The sequence below is a fragment of the Muscardinus avellanarius genome (genome assembly GCF_963383645.1).
Source record: "Muscardinus avellanarius genome assembly, chromosome: 3".
NCBI classification, from domain to species: Eukaryota; Metazoa; Chordata; class Mammalia; order Rodentia; family Gliridae; genus Muscardinus; species Muscardinus avellanarius.
In genome coordinates, this window is record NC_137788.1 from 28,719,509 (window position 1) to 28,745,010 (window position 25,502).

A 25,502-nucleotide genomic window follows, 5' to 3' on the forward strand; every position below is an offset into this window, starting at 1 on the left:
ATTCTAGGTGGAGGGAATAAAGCAGAGCAGGGATTGGCAAATTACACACTGTGAGCAAAGTCCAGCCTTTTACCTATTTTTGTAAATATTTTTATGCAACACAACCACACTTAGTAACTTGTGTATTGTCTGTGTCTACTTATGTACTATAATGGCAGAAATGGTAGAGTCTCTAGTTGTAACAAAGACCATGTAGCCTGCAAAGTTTAAAATATTTACTACCTAGACTTTTTCAGAAAAAGTTTGCTGACATTTTCTTCCTTGTACTCTTCTGTAATTTTACCATTCCATTATAATACCATTAAAGTACCATTCCACTTAAATAACTTGAAGGAGATTCACACTAACATTCTCAGAGAAACTAAAAAGATGCTAACACTGTCAGGATTTTTGTTTCATATAATAAAAGCACCATGTTATTTATTATTATCTTTTTATAGACTAACTGGAAATATTAATCAAAACTATTTGGTAACACAGTTTAAATATAGTATATTAGTGAATTATAGAAATACTCCACCTGGAGAAAACATATATAGGGCAGACACATTAAATATGAGATATATCTTCCTAAATAACCTGAATAATTCAAAACTAGCATAATTCAAGCCTAAATGTCCCATTTATACAAAGTGGAAGAGGGATGCATTCTCACAGTATATCAATCTACAAATTGTAGAATGTTTTTATAAATATATGTTAAAAATAGTTATTAATATATAAAAGTTATTAATATATAACACATTTGTATTTTAATGATACCATCATGTAGTTAATAACATAATTATAAATGGTACAAATGATTTATTAATAAAGTAATTCTGAAATACAATGTAATGCACAACATATAATGTACAAATAAATACAAGTTAATTTAATGATATTTCATTAACTAATCTAATATGGTATACTAACTGAAAATTAAGTAGCAATTGCTATTATCTTCCAACAACACAAATAATGGAAGAGTTAAGAGATACTAAATTAGGACAAGCAATCTCTGCACATTTGGGTGAAAAATTGGTCTTATCCCCTGGTGAGACTTTTGTTAAATAATGAATCTAACGTGGCTGGCATTTTTTGTCTCATTTGCTTTCACTTCACTGAGGATTTCTTGACATGCACATACACTTTCCATATTCTGTCTTGCCACCATGGAAGCACAATTATTTGGATCATCTTCAAAAACAGTAACTGCCAGTTGGGCATGGTGGTGTACATCTGCAATCCCAGTTCTTGGGAGGCTGAGACAGGAGGATTGTAGGTTCAAGATCAGCCTCAGCAACTAAGTGAGACCTTGTTTCAAAATAAACAAAATAAAATAGGGCTGAGAGTGTAGAGTGGAGGCAGAATCCCTCTGGGTTCAATACCAGTACAAAGGGGGGGAAAAGTAACTGCTGCTACAGTATGTCAAAAGCCTCTGCCAGTGGCTGCACAGTTACTTGTGCTGAAAGCTGAGGCTGATTGCTGTGTCCCTCTTCCTTCTGCCTTTGTTTCTCTATTTCTAGCCCAAGCAAATTTTCAACAGCCTCTTCAACTCTGCACAAATGTACTTTCTTTACAATTTTCACAGATTCCTTATGAGCAGGTTATGTTATATTGACTTTCAAGTTAAAGGTTCTTTAAGAGTTTGATAGCTTCAGAAGCAGCAGATACAGCTTGCCTGATCACTGTTATATTTTTAACACCTTGAGGATTTGGAACTGGAAGGCCAGTCGTGACTTAGAGTAAACCTTTTATTTCACTGTCACCTCCTTTCAGATCATCACAATACTTCATGTCCATGTGCCAGGGTTTTTCATTTACTCTATTACCTTGCCTGGATAAAAGATAATCTTTGAAAAAGCCGGGCGTGGTGGCACACGCTTATAATCCCACCACGTGGGAGGCTGAGACAGGAGGATCACACAGGTTAGAAAGCAGCCTTAGCTACTTAGTGAGGCTCTCAGCAACTTAGTGAGACCCTGTTTACAAATAAAATAAAATAGGTCTGGGAGTGTAGCCCAGAGGTATAAAAGCCCCTGGGTTCCACCCCCAGTACCTCCAAAAAAGAACAAAGGATGGGCGTGCTGGCACGAGTTTGTAATCCCAGCATTCAGGAGGCTGAAACCGGAGGATCACGGTTCGCCGACAGCCTCAGCTACTTAGTGAGGCCATCCACAACTTAGTGAGACCCTGTTTTCGAATAAAAAATAAAAATAGGGAAGGGGATATGGCTTGGAGGTCAAATGCTGCTGGGTTCCATCCCCAGACCCGCAAAAAAAAAAAAAAAAAAAAAAAGATAATCTTTGTGAGCTAAGAGGTGTATCTGCTTTAATGCTGCTTCTGACAAGGGTTATTCCATTTACCTGGCCTGGCTTTAAGTTAACTTTCATGAGATAAGGGGGCAAACATCTGCTTTAATGATACTTTTGTTTTCTGCTACTGTGAGAGCAGGTACACTCTGATGAATTAATAACATGAGGTATCATAGCAGTGATCTGACTGTCTTAGTAGATTTTCATGACACTGATCCTGCGTCCGAAAGCTACTGAATATGAGACATTTTTTTTTAGCACCACCATTTACTGAACACTTGAATGACAAATTTTAAAAATTTTAATTTTTTGAGAGCAAATGTTAAGATAGCAGCACAACAGTCACACACACACACAAAAATCGAGCCAGGCATTCGAGAGGCTGAGACTGGAGGATCGCAGCTTGCAGACAGCCTCAGCTACTTAGGCCCTCCGCAACATAGTGAGGCCCTGTTTCAAAATAAAGAATATAAAAATGGGGCAGGGACTATAGCTCAGAGGTCAAATGGGTTCCATCCTCAGACCCGCAAAAAAAAAAAGAAAAGCAGTATCATGTGACAATGACAAAAAATGATGGAAATTTTACTCCCCTGTTAAAGGGCTGCTGGTGCAAGTCAACAATGAAATGGTTTATAATCTCTTCAGGCTGTCAGATTTGAAAGTTTGCATTTTTTGAACTTTTAAAAAAATTTTTGAAGCCAGGGGTGGTGGCGTATGCTTGTAATCCCAGCATTCAGGAGGCGGAGACAGGAGGATCACGGTTCGTGGACAGCCTCAGCTACTTAGTGAGACCCTGTTTCAAAATAAAGAATAAAACATAGGGCAGGGGCTGTAGCTCAGAGGTCAAATGCCCCTGGGTTCCATCCCCAAACCCGCAAAAAAAAAAAATTGAAAGCCAGGCATTGATGGTGCACGCTTGTAATCCCAGCATTTGGGAGGCGAGACAGGAGGATCGCAGTTCACGGACAGCCTCAGCTACTTAGTGAGACCCTGTTTCAAAATAAAAAGAATAAAATACAGCTGGGTGTAGTGGCTCACGCTTGTAATCCTAGCATTTGGGAGGCTGAAATAAGAGGATGCGGTTCGCAGACAGCCTCAGCTACTACTTAGTGAGAGCCTTTGCAACTTAGTGAGACCCTGTTTCAAAAAAATAAAGAAGCCGGGTATGGTGGCGCACACTTGTAATCCCAGCATTCAGAAGGCTGAGACCAGAGGATCACGGTTCGTGGACAGCCTCAGCTACTTAGTGAGGCCTTCTGCAACTTAGTGAGACCCTGTTTCAAAATAAAGAATAAAAAATAGGGCAGGGGATACGGCTCAGAGGTCAAATGCCTCTGGGTTCCATCCTCAGACACGCAAAAAAAAAATTAGAAAGAAAGAAAGAAAGAGGGAGGACGGGCGGGCAGGCTGGGAGTGTAGCTCAGAGGTAGAATGCCCCTGGGTTCCATCCCTAGCAAAAAAAAAAAAAAAAAAAAAAGAATAAAACAGGACTGGGGGTGTGGCTCAGAAGTAGAATGCCTCTGTGTTCTATCCCCAGTACCGCAAAAAGAAAAGAAAATTTCTTTTTGAGCCGGATGTGGTGGTGCAGGCTTGTAATCCCAGTACTTAGGAGGGCGAGACAGGAGAACAGGTTTGTGGCCAGCCTCAGCTACTTAGTGAGGCTGCAACTTACTGAGGTCTTGTTTCAAAATAAACAATAAAACGGGGGGCTAAGAGTATAGACATCAGAGCTCCTAGGGTTCAATCTCCAGTACAGAAAAAAAAATATATATGCCTATATATATGTATATGTATATTCTTGGAAGTTTCATAATATTTCAACTTTAAGACATTAATGTTTAAATATACTATCTCTGCATTATTTTCAGCCTCATAAAATTCATGAACTGAACTTTAAAAAACTTTCTAGTCTATTGCCGGGCGTGGTGGCGCATGCTTGTAATCCCTGCGCTTGGGAGGCTGAGACAGGAGCATCACATGGGTTCGAAGCCAGCCTCAGCTACTTAGTGAGGCTTTCAGCAACTTAGTGAGACCCTGTTTCCAAATAAAGTATATATTAAAAAAAAAACTTTCTAGCCGGGCGTGGTGGCGCACGCTTGTAATCCCCGCGCTTGGGAGGCGGAGACAGGAGGATCGCGCAGGTTCGAAGCCAGCCGTGCTGGCATAAGAGACCCTGTTTCAAAAATATAAAATAGTTCTGGGAGTGTAGCCCAGAGGAAGGAGGGCTTCCAGGAACCCCAGTACCACCAAAAAAAAAAAAAAAAAACTTTCTAGTCTAAAAGGAAAATACTTGCTGGGTGTGCTGGCACATGCTTGTAATCTCAGTCAGTACTTGGGAGGCTGAGCCAGGAAGATCGCAGGTTCGCAGACAACCTCAGCTACTTAGTGAGGCTCTCAGCAACTTAGTGAGACCCCGTTTCCAAATAAAATATAAAATAGGTCTGGGAGTATACCCCAAAGGCAGAAAGCCCCTGGGTTCCATCCCCAGTATCACCAAAAGAGGAGAGAGAGAGAGAGAGAGAGAGAGAAAGAGAGAGAGAGAGAGGGGGAGGGAGGGGGGAGGGAGAGGGAGAGGGAGAGGGAGGGGACTTACGCTACAAATAGAAAAATACTCAATTGTATATTAGAATGCTATATCCAAAATGAAAACAAACCCAAGTAGTTCTTATCAAGGATAAACATTAATAAAACTTACATCTTCAATGATCTTTGCTGCTTCTTTAGTAGCTGCACCTGTTATAAATTGAGACATACACACATATACATATATATGTAACTTTTTTTTAAGTACTAGGGATCAAATTCAGGGCCTTGCACATGCTAAGCAAGTGCTTTACCAATGACCTACATCCCCAGACTTAAGAAATATATTATTCCTAAAATATATATAAATGAACATTGAGACCAAAAGCTAATTTCCTATCTCCATGGTAGGCTACAGTCTAGACCAGTATTTTTTTAAAAATGACTCAAGGAAACTACATCAATATCCCCTGCAGTACCTGGTAAAGGTAAGGATCCCTAGGCTCTAGCCCCATCCTACTAAATCATTAGAATATCTGGTATATAAACAGCAGGTATATTAAAATTGTTTAAGTTCTTAAAAAATAAGCTATATATACCACTTCCTTTCCCATCCACACCACCTTGCTTGCTACTTACGCTCCCAGAGACAGAGGACCATGTTTCCTCATATAAGAAAGACATTACCAATAACAACTACGTAGGCTAGGCAATGCTTACTACCTCTACCTTCTAGCCAAATGCCTTTATATCAAGTCACACCTTTTACAATACCGTTAGTGTTTCCGTTGGTCTGGGCAGCAGGTATTTTTGCCAATGATACCACACTGGTTATAACTGGTGTTGTATCTGTCCTTGTAGAAGGGAGCCCCATCAAAGTAGTTTGTGTCTTAGGAATATTTACTGATTCAAATAAATAAAAAGGTAAAATCTCATATAAACAAAAGGGCCATACAGACACACATACAAAAAATATACCCTGTTTAACAAGGTTTTCAAAAGGCAATGAAAATATTTAATTATATATAACACTGGGTTGGGGAATTCTGGTCAGATTAATGTTCACTAGGGCTTAAAAGGTACCTAATTCTATAAAATTTTAACTTTCGAATGACATTTAACAGGTAAAAAATACAGGTATTAGCTTTTAGCTTCAGGATTAACTGGGCTGTTCTATTAGTGAATATTAAAACTTCTACACTAAGCCTGCTCCAAATAAAAATTTAACATGAAGCCAGGCATGGTGGCACACGCTTGTAATTCCAGTACTTGAAAGGCTCAAACAGGAGGATCACGGTACTCAGACAGCCTCAACTACTTAGAAAGGCTTTCTGTAAAGAATAAAATATAGGGTTGGGGGTGTGTGTGTGGCTCAGAAGTAGAATGCCCCTGGGTTCCATCCCCAGTACTGCAAAATAAATAAGTAAATAAATAAATAAAATATTACAATGCCAATATTTATAAGTTGATAAGGGAGCTGACCATTTAATACCAGTTTTCTTAAGCTGCATTACAAAATTAATATTCTACCATCCTGACAGGTTCTAGGAAGCAGGCAGCTAACACAAAAGATCAGCACATGACTTATAGGATTAAGATACAATTAATAAGATTGCAAAGGTAGGCAAGAGCCAGACTACAAAAAGCCAAAGCCTGTGAACTCTAAGTCAATTAAGACAGTACTTCAGGCTTTGATCAGAGAACATGATATCAAGGGTTTTTGATCTCATACTCAGAAAGTGCTACTTAGGGGATCTACTTTAAGAACATGTATCTATCCAGTCTTCTGATATTTTGACCACATTAGCTGTCCTAATTGCAAAATTATTTTATTCTTAGCCAGGAAAAACTTTGCTACCCATGAAGAACTGTTCTACTTTATTTTTTCTGAGATAATTAATGTGTTGTTCTTTTCTCCTTTGCTACAAGCAAGCTCCGGATCAAATCTGCATCATTCACAGCAACTACATTAACATACTTATATCCTCTCCCTTTGTTTGCCCTATTTTCTATTTTTGTTCCTAGTTTATTAACTGAATAATATGTACCCCTTAGTTTAAATTATTCATATATAGGTAAATTTAATCAAAAGCAAATCAATATTTCCTTATAGAAACTAGTACTTACAGATTTATCAATTTTTTGGTATATTTGGTTTTGAGAACAAAAGGCATTAGAATTGATTTTCCCTCAAGAATTACCATTAAGGGCCCGAGATGGTGGTGTATGCCTATGATACCAGTACTTGGAAAGCTGTGACAGGAAGACTGCAGGTTTGAGGCCAGCCTCAGCAACATAGCAAGATTTTTAGCAACCTAGCAAGACTGTTTCAAAATAAAAAGCGAAAAGGGCTGAAGGTGTAGCACAGATGTAGAATGCCTTTGAGTTCAATCTCTAGTAGAAAAATAAATAAAATTTTAAAAGAAAACTAAAGATTGTTAAAGAAAGATGTGAAGAAATTTAGGTTATCTGAATCCAGTGGGAAAGTTTTTTTTTTTCCATGGCACTGGAACTGATTCCAGGGGCACTCCCACTGAGCTACACCCTCAGCCCTTTTTATTTTTTAAAACAAGGTATCACTAGGTTACCATACAGGCCTTGAATTTGTGATCCTTTTGTCTCAGCCTCCCAAGTACTGGGATTATAGGCATGCACCACAACATGCATCTACCTTGAAACCTTATTTTTTGTTATATTAATTTTGTGTGTGCTGATAACATATTCCAACAATGACATAAAGATCCCATTAGCCAAGTTTACTTTACTCTTACCTTTGTTTTGTGGAGGAGGATCATTCATACTTTGCTGATAACAAAACTTCAAAATACAAAGCAGGCTACAGAAATGTTTGATATTGCCTCGCCATTTTATGGACTCACTTAGCTTACCCTGTCGTTGACAACCATCACACTTTGCCATCTGAGGAAGAATGTAAGACAACACAGGCTTAAAACTGTAAAAATAGTGAAAAGATAGTATTAATCATAAACCAGAAAAAAGCCGGGTGTGGTGGCGCACACTTGTAATCCCTGCACTTGGGAGGCAGAGACAGGAGGATCGCGCAGGTTCGAAGCCAGCTGTGTGCACTGGCTTATGAGACCCTGTTTCCAAATAAATAATAAAATATAGGGCATGGGGTGTAGCTCAAAGGTCAAATGCCCCTGGGGACCATCCCCAGACCTGCAAAAAAACAAAAAACAAAAAAAAAATACTGATAAAAGAATCTAAAGACAGGTTCTATTTTTAAAAGATTAAGAAGCAAGTCAAGCTGGGCATGGTGGCGCACACTTGTAATCCCCGCCCTTGGGAGGCGGAAATAGGAGAATCGTGCTAGTTTGAAGCCAGTCTCACTGGCTTAAGAGACTGTGTTTCCAAATAAAAATATAAAAATGGGTCTGGGAGTGTAGCCCGGAGGTAGAAGGGTTTCCAGAAACCCCAGTACCACCAAAACAAAAAAAAAAGGCTATGAATATAGTTTAGTTGCAGAATGCTCCTGGGTGGTGGTAATGTTAGTGGAGAAGAAGGAAGAAGACCATACTTCAATAGAAAAAATAAAGACATTGAACGCCGGGCGTGGTGGCGCACGCTTGTAATCCCTGCGCTTGGAAGGCGGAAACAGGAGGATCATGCAGGTTCGAAGCCAGTCTTGGTGGCTTAAGAGACCCTGTTTCCAAATTAAAAATATATATAAAATAGGTCTGGGAGTGTAGCTCGAGGTAGAAGGGCTTTCAGGAATCCCAGTACCACCAAAAAAAAAAAAAAAAGAAAGAAAGAAAAAAAAAAAGAAAAAATATAGACTTTGACGTTGTAAAGATTTTGATTCATTCAAGAAACATCTAATTAGATATCCTTTGTCTTAAGCACTACAATTGGTCTTGGTCATATAACAGTGAAAAAAATACTAGCTTGGTTCCTAAGAAAGTTAAATGTTGGAGGTAAGATAGACAAGGAAATGGTGACCTAACTAGGGTGTTATAGGTGCTACCTAGATGTCATCTACCAGATTCCTCAAAAGTACATTATTTAACCTCTCTGGAGAGCACTTCTTTTCCTTATTTATAAACTTGCAATAATACACCTCCCTCTTGAGATTGTGTTGAGGATTAAATGAAACATTATTTATGGAGTACCAGACATGTACTAATGGTTCAATTAACTGTAGTTATTATGGTTAGCCTTTTAAAAAGGGTGTGGGGGGGGGGTGATACAGGGATTGAATCCTTGCAGGAGCATTCTACCTCTGAGCTACACTCCCAATCTTTTTCTTGTTTTCAAACGGTCTTCTAGCTTGCTGAGAATCTCTAGCTAAGTTGCTAAGATTGTCCTTGAACCTATAATCCTCCTGTCTCAGCCACCCAAGTACTAGGATCACAGGTGTGTGCCACCATGCCTGACTAAAGTAATCTTTTTTTTTTTTTTAAGTAGATAAGATTGCCAGTCACTGTCATTTGACCTATGAAGTGAGAATAAGGGCTGCCTTCAAATTCCTCAGAGTGACCTGAATGAGAGCTACATAAGGCAAATTATTAAAGTTCTAACTAAAAAGAATTCAAAAATACAAATAAGGTTGATGTGTCTTAACAGAAAGCAAAAATAGTACTTAGAAGGCTGAGACAGGAGGATCTGGGTTCTCAGATAACCTCAGCTACTTACTGAGGCCCTCTAGGTTCTCAGCCTCAGCTACTTAGAGAGGCCCTCTGAAACTTAGTGAGACCCTGTTTCAAAATAAAGAGTAAGAGCTGGGCATGGTGGCGCACGCTTGTAAGCCCAGCATTTGGGAGGCTGAGACAGGAGGATCCCGGTTCACAGACAGCCACAACTGTTTAGTGAGGACTCTTGCAACTCAGTGAGACCGTGTTTCAAAATAAAGAATAAAAAAAAAAGGGCTGGGCGTTTAGCTCAGAGGTAGAATGACCCTAGGTTCAATCCCCAACACCACCATCAAAAAAAAGGGCAAAAATAAATGGCATGTATCCTCAAATCTAACAAAGTCACCAGAAATACTAAATTCTTTTCCCCAAAGATGTTATGTTTATATCCAAACAAATTTTGCTATAATAGCCCAATACTTTATTTTATACAGCTCTAAACACATTTTTATTTACATAATTTGAACACAGTTTAAATAAAAAATAATTTGCTCCAATTTGAGGAAGCCAAAAAAGCCTACTGGGGAGACAGACAGGAGTATTCTAAGTTAGATTCTAGGCTTTAGGTGCTAAGCTGCCCAATACAGTGAAAACCCTGTCTCAGTCATAAAAATAAATAAACAAAAGAGAAAGCAAAAAAAGCATATTGTATTTACCTGATAAAATAAAACTGTAAATTTGGACATGCAATCTTCACAACAAAACTCTTCTAACTTGCCCTCCAACCGATTTTGTACCAAGTTCGGGGAGGTCTGTGAACAGTAGCTGCACCTCTTACAGTAGTTTCCCCACCGTTCTCCAAAGTCTCGAGCAGAGAGTAATTTGCAAACTGAGAAACAGAAAAGATGAGGGAAAAACATCAAATTCACGTTAACATCAAAGAGATAAAAGTTGAGTCCCCAATGGTCTTAGATACCAATTTCTACATGTTTGACAAAAATATTTGTAATTATGTTTAACACAATGATTATAATTTGCCTCTATGTTGAAGAATAGTCTTTATGTTCACAAAACAAATGCACATCACCTTTTAAATATACTGATAATTAGAAAATCTACATTCAGAAATAGACATATAGCCAAGCATGGTGGCATATGCATATGCCTGTAATCCCAGTATTTCAAAGGCTAAGATATGTTTATAAGTTTGAGGCAGCCCCAGCAATTTAGCTTTCAAAATAAAAAGGTCTAAGGCGGTATAGCTTTAAGGAAGAATGTCCTTGGGTTCATTACCCAACACCCCCTCCCTGCAAAAGAAAAAAAAAAATCAGAGAAATAAAAGTTTCTTAAGAGCCAGGTGTGGTGGCGCACGTTTGTAATCCCAGCATTTGGGAGGCTGAGACCAGAGGATCGCGGTTCGCGGACAGCCTCAGCTACTTAGTGAGGCCCTCCGCAACTCAGTGAGACCCGGTTTCAAATTAAAGAATAAAAAATAGGGCAGGGGGTGTAGCTCGGAGGTCGAATGCCCCTGGTTCCATCCCCAGACCTGCAAAAAGAAAAAAAAAAAAGTTTCTTAAGCTAAAATCAGAAATATAAAAAGTTTCTTGTGTGTGTGTGGTACTGAGGATGGAACCCAGAGGTATAGTACCTCTGAGCTACACACCAGTCCTATTTTTTAGGACTGTTTTATTTTTTGAAACAGGGTCTCAGTGAGTTGTAAAGGGCCTAGCTAAGTAGCTGAGGCTGTCCACGAAGGATACAAGTTTCTTAAGCAACAACTGCTTAAGTTCAACTCCTTTGTTCTCATCAGGGAACAAAAAGATTTCGGATGTTGTAGCTAAACATTAGCGATTTTCTATGTGAATACTACTGATTTATATTTTGATAATTTTTCTATACTGAGAAACTGCAACAATTAAAAAAACAAGACTAGCTGGGCATGGTGGCACACACTTGTAATCCCCACGCTTGGGAGGCTGAGACAGGAGGATCACACAGGTTTGAAGCCAGCCTCAGCTACTTAGTGGGGCTCTCAGCAACTTAGTAAGACCCTGTTTCCAAATAAAGTATAAAAAATAGGTCTGGGAGTATAGCCCAGAAGTAGAAAGCCTCTGGGTTCCACCTCTAGTACCAACAACAACAACAAAAAAAGATAAGACTAGCTGGGCATGGTAGTGAATGCCTGTAATCTCAGTACTTGGGAAGCTGAGACAGGAGGATCTCAGGTTCTCAGCCAGCCTCAGCTACTTTGTGAGGACCTCTACAGCTTAGTGAGACCCTGTTTCAAAATAAAGAATAAAAAATAGTACTGGGGGTATAGTTCAGAGGTAGAATGCCCCTGAGTTCAAACCCCAGGATGAAAAAAGACAGACTTTAGGACTGAGAGTACAGATCAGCTGTACAGCACTTGCCTATTATATATGAGCCCCTAGGGGCTTGATCCAGAGCACCATAAAATAAAATAAAAAAATTAAAAGACAGATATTAAAGTGAAACTAAGATGCCAGGCGTGGTGGTGCACGCTTGTAATCCCTGCACTTGGGAGGTGGAGACAGGAGGATTGCGCAGGTTCGAAGCCAGCCACACTGGCTTAAGAGACCCTGTTTCCAAATAAAAATATAAAAATAGGTCTGGGAGTGTAGCCTGGAGGTAGAAGGGCTTCCAGGAACCCCAGTACCACCAAAAAAAAAAAAAAAAAAGTGAAACTAAGTATTAACTTGACATGCTCAAATAAAACTTTATAAGAGAAAAATTACTCAGAAATTAATCATGGATTAATTTCCCAACTCATGAATTATTTCATAAAACCACATGCTATGTGGATAACAGGCTAGTTTCTTTACCTTCACTACAGAATGGCTTATCAACTCCTGAGAATCGCACCGTCTCCTTTATAATTTTCTGTAGTTTACAGTAGTCGCACATTGCTATAACTTTATTTCTCCTTTTGTATTCATCAGAGCAAGGCTTGCCACAAAACAGAAACATTTTACCCTGCAGAAAAATAACAACCATTAAGATCTAACTAAACCACTTCTTTAAGAAACCCTTTTCCTTCTCATTTCAAAGCAAAGTAACTGAATGACTGTCAAAGATGAAAATGGCCGGGCGTGGTGGCGCATGTTTGTAATCCCCGCACTTGGGAGGCTGAGACAGGAGGATCGCACAGGTTCAAAGCCAGCCTCAGTTACTTAGTGAGGCTCTCAGCAACTTAGTGAGACCCTGTTTCCAAATAAAAATATAAAAATAGGTCTGGGAGTATAGCCCAGAGGTAGAAAAGCCCCTGGGTTCCACCTCCAGTACCACCAAAAAAAAAAAAAAAAAAAAGATGAAAATGTACTTCGGTCCCTTAAACAATGTGGCTTTACCTTGTAGAAAAGCAGTTCTGGCTTGGTGGCAAACAGATGGTTGCAGTGCTGACACTTCAGTCTCACAACTGTGTGAGTTAAAGGAACTTGAATCTGGTGACTGGCTGCTGTGGCAAGGCCACTGATGGAGCTACGGGAAACAGCAGAGGTAGCGTCACCTCCTCCTGGTGGCACAGCTGACCTGGAAGATGGGCTCGCAGCTACTTGAGCCTCGGACAGGGGCACCGCAGAAGAGTTTGATCCCTTTGGCTTGTTAAATACCTTCTAAATGAACACAAGGCAAAGGTTTTATTTTAATATTTGTGTGTGTGTGTGGTTTTGAGGATTGAATACAGGGTCATTCTACCTCTGAGCTATATCCCCAGCCTTATTATTTATTTATTTGTTTATTTATTTATTTAGCAGTACTGGGGATGAAACCCAGGGGCATTCTACCTCTGAGCTACACCCCCGCCCTATTTTTAATTCTTTATTTTGAAACGGTCTCACTGAGTTGCAAAGGGCCTCAGTAAGAAGCTGAGGCTGTCGTCAAGCCACAATCCTCCTCTCTCAGCCTCCCAAATGCTGGGATTACAAGCGTGCGCCACCACCCCCGGCTTATTTTTATTTTGAAACAGGGTCCCACTAGGTTGATGAGTCTCATTACTTGCTGAGGCTGTCCTCGAACCTATGATTTTCCTGTCTCCGCCTCCCAAGTACTGGGATTACAAGTGTGTACCACCACGCTGGCAAGACAAAGATTTTCATAAATTTGAGAAATAATGTAACTTAGTAAATTTTATTTCCTCATTTTAATAAATTAAGTCCAAAAAAAATTAAGTCCATGACAAGCATTCTTTTTTTTTTTTTTTTTGTGGGTCTGGGGATGGAACCCAGGGGTATTCAACCTCCAAGCTATACCCCCTGCCCTATTTTTTATTCTTTATTTTGAAACAGGGCTTCACTAAGTAGTAGCTGAGGCTGCCCGCGAACCACGATCCTCCGGTCTCAGCCTCCCAAATGCTGGGATTACAAGCGTGTACCACCACGCCTGGCACAAGCATTCTTTTTAAGTCATATTTCTCACAGTAAAAGTTTCAATGGCATATTTTCAGAACAAAGGGTCTGAGAAATGCAGCATTAAAAGGTCAAGGACTTGGCCAAGTGTGGTGGTGCACACTTGTAATTCCAGTACGTGAGAGGCTGAGACAAGAGGATCACAGGTTCATGGCTAGTCTCAGCTACTTAGTCAGACCCTGTTTCAAAATGGGGCTGGGGTTGTAGCTCAGATGTAGATGATTCTGGATTCCATCTCCAGTACAGCCAAAAAAAAAAAAAAGGTCAAGGACTGAAATGCAAGCAAGCTGTCCAAAGATTTCCAGCATATAGTTCAAATAAATTACAGCACTTTTCCCCAGGGTACCCTACTCCTGCACACCCATCACCAACAAACACTTTTTTTTTTTTTTTTTTGGCAGTACCAGGGAACTGAACCCAGGGCCTGGCATGTGCTATATTATAAGCACTCTACCCTGAACTGTGTTCCCAGGCCTTTTCTTTTTATTATTTTATTTGGAGACAGGGTCTCCCTAAGTTGACCAGGTGGGCCTCAAACTTGCCATCCTCCAGCCTCCCAAGAGCCAGGATTACAGGTTTATACCACCACACCTGATTACCAACTAATGGCGGACAGTTAATACAGTCCAGTGGTTACCGGAGGTCTCTGTCTTTGGGGCCAGAGATGCCACATCAGGCATACTCCCACTCAGGAGATCATGAAATTCCACTTTGGGTGTAATGCAGACAGTGAGGAGAAATATGGGGCAAGTGGATACTTAAAATGCCATGCCAGGAACCATTAGGTTTTGGGACCAGGATGAGAAGACAGGGCATCTGAGCCTCGAGACTAATGTCCTTCACATACCACCTATTCAATCTATATCCTAGCTTCTACTCTTTTGAAAGGGAGAGAACCATGAGAGAAAGTGAAGAGGAAGGGTAGTTTAAGCAAGGACCCTAACATCCTTGGAATTTGAAGCAAGGACCCTAAGGAAGACCAAGATTTAGGCTCTGATAATTTTGTACAAATGACCTCTGGAACCCTGATTGAGGAGAATTTTTTTCTTCCTATATTTAAACTTTTTAGCTGAGTATGGTGGTACATGCTTATAATCCCAGTACTTGGGAGTCTGAGACAGAAGGATCACAGATTCACAGCCAGCCTCAGCAACTTAGTGAGACTTTCAGTAACCTAGTGAGACCCTGTTTCAAAACAGAAAAATAAAAAGGGCTAGGGGTGTAGCTCAGAGGCAGAATGCCTCTGAATTCAATCCCCAGTACCACATACACACACAAATTTAAATTTGTGTATGAACCTTCAAGAAACAACATTTTGCCATGAATCAATGTCTCAGAGAGCTACAGGGTTGAAATACTACTTTCAATCATACCTGGAAAGCCACCACACAGCTGGAGCTGCAGAAGCTGTAAATAGCTCCATCTGACATGGCGAGGTGATACTGAGGGATGGCCAAGGCTTTACAACTATGACACGAAACCTTAACACCTTGATGACACAAAATAAAAAGGAGAAACAAGTTACACAAATGAACAAATAATTCAAAAATCTATAAGCAGAAAGAAAAACACAACTTCAGTATAGCTGTCCCTTGGTATCTTGGGGGGATTGGTTCCCAAGGATACCAAATGATATCCAGGACTTCCCAAAAATAGCAAAATCTGCAGATGCTAAGTCCTTTATACAAAACGGCACAGTATTTACATATACCTGAGTATATCATCCCAAATATCCTCTCATGTACATGAAATCACCTCTACCTAAAATAGCTGATAAAATGTAAATGCTATGTAAATAGTTGTTATACTATATTGCTTAGAGAATAATGATGAGGAAAAATGGCTGTACATGTTCAATAGATTTTTTTCTGGAATATTTTTGATCCAGTTGGTGGAATCCATGAATACAGAAACCCTAGACACAGAGTCCAAATATAGTATATGAAAAAAAATCAAGGAATGCTACAATAATCTGTAAATCTAAACATAATTAATCTTAATTAACTCTCACTTACATAAAAACTAACCCAGAACTTGCAATTATTTTTTCTTTCTTCTCATATATGAAATTATAAAAAATATACTTCGACTATTTCCATTTAAAACCTGTTTTTTATTTTTATTAATTTATTTTTACTTTGTGGTACTGGGAATTGGACCCAGAGCATTCTAAGCTATACCCCTAGCCCTTTTAATTTCCTTAATTTGAAACAGGGTCATGCTAAGGTACAATGCACTGGCCTAAAACCTTTGATACACCTGTCTCAGCTTCCTATGTACTAGGATCACAGGCATGTGCCAGCATGCCCTGCTTAAAATCAGTTCTTTGGCTGAGTGTGGTGGCACACGCTTGTAATCCCAGCATTTGGGAGGCTGAGACCAGAGGATCACGGTTCGTGGCCAGCCTCAGCACTTAATGAGAGGCCCTTTGCAACTCAGTGAGACCCTGTTTCAAAAAAAATAATAATAATCGGGCTAGGGATGTGGCTCAGAGGTAGAATGTACCTGGGTTCCATTCCCAGTACCACACACACAAAAAAAAAATTAAAAATCAAAAAACAAAAATCAAAACTAAAGAAAGGCTGGGGATATAGCTCAGAGATAGACCATCCCTGGCTTCAATCTCCAATAACAACAACAAAAAAGGTAAATCAATCTTGGATTTTTATTAACCATATGAAAAAGTTTAGTTTGTTATAAGATGAAAGTAAAGCCAGGCATGGTGGTGCACGCTTGGCATGGTGGTGCACGCTTGTAATCCCAGCATTCGGGAGGCTGAGACAGGAGGATCGTGGTTCGCGGACAGCTTCAGCTACTTAGTGAGGCTCTTCGCAATTTAGTGAGACCCTGTTTCAAATTAAATAGTAAAAACCAGGGCAGGGAGTGTAGCTCAAAGGTCAAATGCCCCTGAATTCCATCCCCAGACCCACAAAAATAATAATAATAATAATAATAATAATAATAATAATAAAATAAAAATAAATAAATAAATAAATAAAAGAAAATGAAATGAAAGTTAAGCAGTTACCGTCTTCTTCAACAGTTAGATTACCTGAAGAAGTGACAGTCTTAACTCTGTAAGCAGATAAGCAATTAACAGAGCAAAAGAGCTCTGCTCTTCCAGAGGCATTTGTAGTCTCAATCATTTCAGCTGAGGGTCTCAATGATCTCCCCAGGGCATAGGGAGGAGTTTGGGCTGAATTCTATTAAGAAAAAAATAACATTTAGATATTTAGTACAAGCATATGTAATCACATATTATTTTTACAAGAAAAAAGAAAGCCACCTATAAGCACTGCCTTTGGCTAAAATACTTGAGCATGACAATAAGGCCACACAAATATTTGACTTTTCTAAGAAGTTGGAAATGGGAAAAATAAATTCTTTCAGACAATAAAAGGTAAACTGAAAATATAGTAACTACTTATATAGATATTTTAATGACAAAAACATTACAAGTAATGAATGAGGTAGTCATAAAATACTATTCTCATCACAAATAACCAGGGGACCAAGTGGTCCATGAACCAAAGGGCCATACTCAGTAAAGACTTGAACCTTATTAGTCTAAGTCAATCTATCATCTTAAAAGATACTTCACAGCCAGTCATGGTGGCGAACACTTGTAATCCCAGCATTTGGGAGGCTGAGACAGGAGGATTGTGGTTCATGATGAGCCTCAGCTGGAGGTAGAATGTCCCTGGGTTCCATCCTCAGTACCAAAAAAAAAAAAAAAAGATACTTCACTTGTAAGACTTATTAGCGAGAAGGAAAAAAAAAGTCTAATGTATTTCAAGAGATTCCACAAAACTACCTATTTTTCAAGCTGAGTTTCATAAAAACATTTGCCTAAAAGTTTTTGGGGGTTTTTGTTCATTTGTTTGTTTGCAATACTGGGGATAGAAACAAGTGGCATTCTGAAACCTCTCACCCCCCCCCCTTTTTTTTCCGGGTCTAGGGATGTAACCGAGAGGCATTTGACCTCTAGGCTACACCCCCTGACCTATTTTTTACTCTTTACTTTTTGAAACAGGGTCTCACTAAGTTGCGGAGGGCCTAGGTAGCTGAGGCTGTCTGTAAACCACAATCTACCGTCTCAGTCTCCTGAATGCTGGGATTACAAGCGAATGCTAGGATTACAAGCGTGCACCACCACACCTGGCTCCAGCCCTATTTTTATTCTTTATTTTGAAACAGGGTCTCACTGAGTTGCAAGGGGCCTCACTAAGTAACAGAGGTTGTCCTTGAACCATGATCCTCCTGTCTCAGTCTCCCAAATGCTGGGATTACAAGCATGTGCTACCACACCTGGTTAAAAGTTTGTTTTAGCCCCCCCATGCCATTCTGACATGGGGCTGTAACTATTTTCTATATTCTATCTTTTTAATAAACTTCTTTAAATCTTAAAAAAAAAAAGTTTGTTTTAGGAAATAATAGTATTGGGAGGCTAAGACAGGAAGATTACAGCTTCAAGGATAGCCTCAGCTACTTGGGCCCTTTGCAACTCAGTGAGACCCTGTTTCAAAATAAAGAATAAAAAATAGGGCTGGTGGTGTAGCTAGGAGGTAGAATGCCCTTGGGTTCCATCCCCAGTACCACTAGGAAAGGGGGAAAAAAATAGTAATACTAATGGCTACCATTTATAGAACCAATGTTTTTACTTTTCTTTTGGTCTTGTTTTTTTTGGAACTAGGGATCAAACCCAGAGCACTGCAGCTGCAAAGCAGGAGCTTTGCCACTGAGCTACATCCCAGCCCATTTTTACGTTTTGAATGTTTACCATCAGCCAAACTCCAGGCCAAGCAATGTGTATATACTGTATCATATAATTCTTTCAACAACATTGTAAGATGCTTTCAAACCTTACATTAACCCAAAGGCTAGGTATTTAAATTAAATTTACAGGTACACAGAAGCAGAAAATTAAACTTATTCCATCATACTCCAAAGTTTAGACTCCTAACCACTAAGTTATATTATCCACATTAGAAGGTAAATAAACTGAAGTTCATGTAATCTTCCTCCTAAAAGAGAACATTAGCTGGGCATGGTAGCACACATTTGTAACCCCGGTACTTGGGAGGCTACGACAGGAGGATCGCAGGTTTGTGGGCAGCCTCAGGTGAGGCCCTGTTTCAAAATAAGGAATAAAAATAGGGCTCTGGGTGTAGCTTCAAGATAGAATGCCCTTCGGTTCAATCCTCAGTACCAAAAAAAAAAAAAAAAAAAAAAGGACTGTAGGTTCATGGCCAACCTCTGTAACTTAGTGAGGCTCTTTTTATATTAAGGAGACCCTGTTTCCAAACCAAAAATAAATAAATAAATAAAATAAAATGGGGTGGGATATAGCTCGGAGATAGAATGCCCCTGGATTCAATCCCTAATACTACAAAAAATGACTATCAATGACACAATAAGCAGTGCATAACACCAATAACAAGAACAATATTAGGAATGAAAGTGACTTTTGGATCCTCTGTAAAATAATGAATTCTATTCCTATGAAAGTGGCAACTAGACTGTCGAAGTGGCAATTCCTAGAAAAAAGATACTTTCAATGATGAATGTACAGCTCAGAAGAATTAACAAATTTAGTAATTGAAAAATAATTTTATCAGCCAGGTGTGGTGGCGCATGCTTGTCATCCCAGCGCTTAGGAGGCTGAGACAGGAGGATCGCACAGGTTCAAAGCCAGCCTCAGCTACTTAGTGAGGCTCTCAGCAACTTAGTGAGACCCTGTTTCCAAATAAAAGTATAAAAAAAAGGTCTGGGAGTACAGCTCAGAGGTAGAAAAGCCTGTGGGTTCTACCCTCAGTACAAAAAAAAGAAAAATAATTTTATCATATACATCCTTTTTAAGAAAAATAAGTAAAAAACAAATTCTTCAGTAATAATCAAAAATACAAAGTGATTTAATAACTGAGATTAACACATTAGTCATTACAATAAAGTTCACCAACGTATTTTATTAAGGTGATGCTGCAAAAATAACTACAATTCATTCCAAAACATTTTAAAATGAAAAAATAGTGACTGATTCTAGCACTTTTTGGGGGGGAGTGGGGTACTGAATTCAAAGGCATTCTACCTCTGAGCCCTACCCCAGCCCTATTTTATTTTTTAGTTTGAAACAGTGTTTTACTAGGTTGCTGAGAGTATGGCCACATTACTGACTGAGTCTGTCCTAGAACCTGCAACTCTCCTGTCTCAGTCTCCTAAGTACTGGGATTAGAAGCATGCAACACCACACCCAAATCGATCACCTTTTGACTTTTGCTTATACTTTATTTACAATGCCGTTTTCTTTACTATTTCACAAAATATTCACACTCACAGCAAATCATAAAACTGTATCTATGAATTCTCAGCCGTAAAGATAATCTTAAAAAGGATCCACTTCACCTTTATTATCTCACTGCATCATCAGCCCTACAGTATCATTTTTCTGAAGAGGAAATCACACATCAAGATACATGGATGGTAGCCGGGTATGGTGGTGCACGCTTGTAATCCCAATATTCGGGAGGCTGGGACTGGAGGATCGCCGTTTGCAGACAGCCTCAGCTATTCAGTGAGGCCCTCCGCAACTTAGTGAGACCGTTTCAAAATAAAGAATAAAAAATAAGGCAGAGGGTGTAGCTCGGAGGTCAAATGCCTCTGGGTTCCATCCCCAGACCCGCAAAAAAAAAAAAAAAAAAAAAAAAAAAAGATACACGGATGGGAAGAGCTTGCTATTTACTTTGCAGGTCACCCCTGCCCAGCAGCTCAGGAGTGAACTCAACTATACAAGACTGATTGACATTCATACCTGCTTGAATGCAGTGACACTTGTAGAACTAAACACCTTCTGCGACTGGCAAGATCCAGAGCTACTATAGCAATAGCTCCCACAGTTCTCACAACACTTCATGGTGAGGTTGTTGGTGGAGTGAAACTTTGAGAAACAGGCATCACTACAAAGACCATGTACCACATTTTGATATTTAACTTCAAACCGAATCTACGGAATGAAAAATAAACACAAAATAAGCAGAGCCAGTTTAAAAAAATCTCTGGTCTTTGAACACAATCCCAATCAAAGTAAAATGTAACTTACATCAGCATTTTTCTGACACATACTGCATTTAGTCGAAATGCCATTGGTATATATGGTAACAACAGGTTTTTTCTTTAGCTCATATGAAGAAAAGCATGACTGGCTGCAGAAATCTTTGCTAGAAGAGGAATTTTCTAAGTGGGTTGTGATTATATCCTTTTGATTTAAAATATCTCTAAAAACAAAAAAACAAGGACAAAATGAAATGTGTAACAATTGAAACTTCTCCCCTCATTCTTAATGAGCTAATATTTACCCCTAATGTTTACTAGGGACAGCTAGAAAGATGCCCTGGATAAAGCATCTGAAAACCTGGGTCTGATAATTATTTCTGTTATTTATCAGCTCAGGAGAAAAGAGTGAGGCAATTAAAGCCTCAATTTCCTCGACTTTAAAATGGGACTTACAATATTTAATTTGTAGATGGGAGGAGGAAGCAGGGCATGGTGGTGCATCCCTGTACTCCCAATTACTCATGAGGCAGAAGAATCGCAAAATCAAGGCTAGCTTAGGGAACTCAGGAAAACACAAATCAAAAAACTTAAGAAAGGGGTAGGGCTGTTGCTTAGCAGTAGAGTATTTTTATAGCTTGCAGGACACTCTGCATTCAATCCCCCCAAATCAATCACACACAAAAATTCTTTTAATAATAAGTAAAACAAAGCCAGGCATGGTGGTACATACTTGTAATCCCAGCACTTGGGAGGCTGAGAAAGGAGGACTGTGGTTCGTAGACAGCCTCAGCTACTTAGTGAGGCCCTTTGCAAATCAATGAGACCCTGTTTCAAAATAAGGAATAAACCAGGCGTGGTGGCGCATGCTTGAAATCCAGATTTCAGGAGGCTGAGACTGGAGGATCATGGTTCTCGGACAACCTCGGCTACTTAGTGAGGCACTCTGCAACTTAGTGAGACCCTGTTTCAAAATAAAGAATAAAAAATAGGACAGGGGATGTAGATCAGAGGTCAAATGCCTCTGAGTTCCATCCCCATACCCGCAAAATAATAATAATAATAATAATAATAATAATAATAATAATAATGAATAAATAAGGAATAAACCAGGCATGGTGGTGCACACTATAATCCCCGTACTTGGGAGGATGAGACAGGAGGATCATGCAGGTTTGAAGCTAGCCTCAGTTACTTAAGTGAGGCTCTCAGCAACTTACTGGGACCCTGTTTCCAAACAAAATATATAAAATAGGTCTGAGCGTGTAGCCTGGAGGTAAAAGGCCCCTGGGTTCCATCCCCATTACCGGAAGGAAGAAAGGAAGGAAGGAAGGGAGGAAGGAAGGAAAAGAAATAGGCTAGAGGTATAGCTTGGAGGTAGAATCCCCCCGGGTTCCATTCCCAGTACCGCAAAAAAAAAAAAAAAAATTTAATAATAATAATAAATAAATAAAACAAGATATAACCAGTGAGACACTCATAACAAAAATAGTGAGGCTTCCAGCTCCAAGTTTCATCTACTGAATCCAATGGGACAAGATTCAGTGGCTATCCCACAACTCGAGACATGTGTCCTCTGGCTTAATACCAACTGTCAAGAGCAGAAACATGAATAAGACGACAGATAAAGCCAGGCGTGGTGGCTCACGCTTGTAATCCCAGCATTTGGGAGGCTGAGACCGGAGGATTGTGATTCGCGAACAGCCTCAGCTACTTAGTGAGGCCCTCTGCAACACAGTGAGACCCTGTTTCAAAATAAAGAATAAAAAACAGGGCAGGGGGTGTAGCTCGGAGGTTGAATGCCCCTGGGTTCCAACCCCAGACCGAAAAAAAAAAAAAAAAAGGATGATAGATAAAAAGGTTTTAAATTTAAAATAAAATATGTGAGGCAGACGTGGTAGCACACGCTTGTAATCCCAGCATTCCGGAGGTGGCAATCAGAGGATCATGGTTCAGCCTGAGCTGCTTAGCAAGGCCCTTTGCAATTCAGTGAGATTCTGTTTCAAAGAAATAAAAAGACTAAGCCTCAGCTGGCTTAAGAGACTCTGTTTCCAAATAAAATGTAAAATATATCTGAGAGTGTAGCCTGGAGGTAGAAAGCCCCTGGGTTCCATCTCCAGTACCACCAAAAAAAAAAAAGGACTGGGGACCCAGGCATGGTGGCGCACGCTTGTAATCTCAGTATTTGGGAGGCTGAGACTGGAGGATCACGGATCTCGGACAGCTTCAGCTACTTAGTGGAGGCCCTCTGCAACTTAGTGAGACCCTGTTTCAAAATAAAGAATAAAAAGTAGGGCAGGGGTGTAGCTTGGAAGTCTAATGCCCCTGGGTTCCATCACCAGACCTGAAAAAAAAAAAAAAGGGCTGGGGATGTAGCACCTGGGTTCAATCTCCAGTAGCAAAAATAATAAAACAAAAAACAAAGGCTAAATACTGTTATTCATTATACAACTCTAAAAGTGGAAGGAAATAGCCATTAATTAGAAACACTGTTAGTAGAGGCCATAAAGAAAATAGCAGTAATCTTATAAATGACTATATGAAGCAATTACTATGTGTTAGGCATTGTCCTCTTCACTCTAATTATCCAATTTATTTATTTGTTTATTTATTCTTTTTTTTCTTTTTCTCTCTCTCTCTTTTTTTTTTTTTTTTTTTTTTTTTTGGTGTATGGTACTAGAGATTGAACCCAGGAGCATTCTACCTCCAAGATATACCCCCAACCCTATTTTACTCTTTTTATTTTTTTATTTTTTTAATTTATAGACAGGGTCTCACTGAGCTGCAAAGCTCCTCACTAGGTAGCTGAAGCTGGCCTTGAACCATGATCCTATCTTAGCCTCCTGAATGCTGGGATTACAAGTGTGCACCACATGCCTGGCTCCTATTTTATTCATTTAAATCACTTATAAATTACACTGCTGGTAAGTACTGATGGCAATACAAATCTGGGAGGTAGAAGGCCCCTGGGTTCCATCCCAAGTGCCACACAAAAAAAAAAAAATCTGGGGGTATAGTCCAGAAATAGAAGGCCCATGGCTTCCATCCCCAGTACCAGAAATTAATTAATTAATTAATTAATTAAAATAAATAGGGCTGGGGGTGTAGCTCAGAGGTAGATTGGGTTCAGTCCTTGGTGTCTACCTCTCAGTTATGCTTACAATTGCTCATGTGCTTGCGTGCATATTCTCTTTCTCTCTCTCTCTCTCTCTCTCTCACACACACACACACACACACACACACACACACACACACACACACGACAGTGAATCTTGGAAACCATATAGATAAACTTACATACAGGTAACGTACTAATGTTTTTTTTCTTTGGTGGTATTTGGGTTCCTGGAAACCCTTCTACCTCCGGGCTATACTCCCAGACCTACTTTATATTTTTTAAATTTGGAAACAGGGTCTCTTTAGCCAGCGTGGCTGGCTTCAAACCTGTGCAATCCTCCTGTCTCCACCTCCCAAGCGCGGGGATTACAAGAGTGCACTACTGCCCAGCTATAAAGTACTATTTTTTTTTTTTTTTTTTTTTTTTTTGGTGATACTGGGGTTCCTGAAAACCCTTCTACCTCCGGGCTACACTCTCAGACCTATTTTTATACTTTTTTTTTATTTGGAAACTGGGTCTCTTAAGCCAGCATGCTGGCTTCAAACCTGAGCGATCCTCCTGTCTCTGCCTCCCAAGCGGTGCGCCACCACACCCGGTATGAAATACTAATTTTGAAAACTTTATTTTTTGCAGTACTGATGACTGAACCCAGGGGCATATTACCTCTGATTTACATCTCCTGCCGATTTTATTTTTTATTTTGAAACAGGGTCTCAGTAAGCTGCAGAGGGCCTCACTAAGTAGCTGAGGCAGGCGACGAACCCAGATCCTCCTGTCTCAGACTCCCAAGTACTGGAATTACAAGTGCTCACCACCACACCCGGCAAAAACTATTTTTTTAAATTAAAAACAAGTTTTTAAATTTTTTTTTTGTTGTTGTTGTTTTTGTGGTACTGGAGGTGGAAGACTCACTAAGTAGCTGAGGCTGGCTTCGAACCTGTGCAATCCTCCTGTCTCAGCCTCCCAAGTGTAGGGATTAAAAGTGTGTGCCACCATGGCCAGCTTAAAATGTATTTAATAAAGCAAATCTTCCAGTGATATAATGTATATAATAAGTAAACCAATGAGAATGGCTTTCTAATGAAAATTTATACACATAAATGCAAATACATTCTAAACCTTTTATTTTGGAAAACTCGCAACTTTTCCTATAATATCATGGCTCAAAAACTTTTCCTGTTTTCCTTTTTTTCTAATTTCTCCTTTAAGAACTCTAAGAACACATCTGACACTGTGACTAAGTTTGATTACATACTACATTGACCTTATAAGGCGTTAAGTAGCTTTTAGCAATCTGTAAAAATCAAACCAGTGCTGAAAAGACAGACCTGTCACCTCGACTCATTTAAAAGACTGTTCCATAAAGTCAGAAGACAACGCCAAATCCCGAGATCAAAATGTATTTTGAGTAGGCTGGGGATATAGCTCAATGGTAAAACACTTGCAGAGCATGTGTGAGCCCCTGGGTGTGACCCCCACCACCACAAAAAAACTGAGCCAGGCG

The 25,502-nt window shown here is 39.6% G+C and overlaps 1 protein-coding gene across 1 annotated transcript in view; it reads right to left on the reverse strand.

Annotated features, from left to right (window-relative positions):
* Positions 1-25,502, reverse strand: part of ZMYM6 (zinc finger MYM-type containing 6) — a gene marked incomplete at both ends in the record, with an annotated part of 52,854 nt that overhangs the window by 18,859 nt on the left and 8,493 nt on the right. Inside the window, 8 exons of the mRNA XM_080691379.1 lie at positions 7,709-7,739; positions 10,184-10,298; positions 12,253-12,403; positions 12,778-13,038; positions 15,207-15,322; positions 16,862-17,036; positions 20,642-20,833; positions 20,930-21,104. Of these exons, the coding sequence (XP_080547505.1) occupies positions 7,709-7,739; positions 10,184-10,298; positions 12,253-12,403; positions 12,778-13,038; positions 15,207-15,322; positions 16,862-17,036; positions 20,642-20,833; positions 20,930-21,104 (1,216 nt within the window). The remainder of the gene's footprint in view (positions 1-7,708; positions 7,740-10,183; positions 10,299-12,252; positions 12,404-12,777; positions 13,039-15,206; positions 15,323-16,861; positions 17,037-20,641; positions 20,834-20,929; positions 21,105-25,502) is intronic.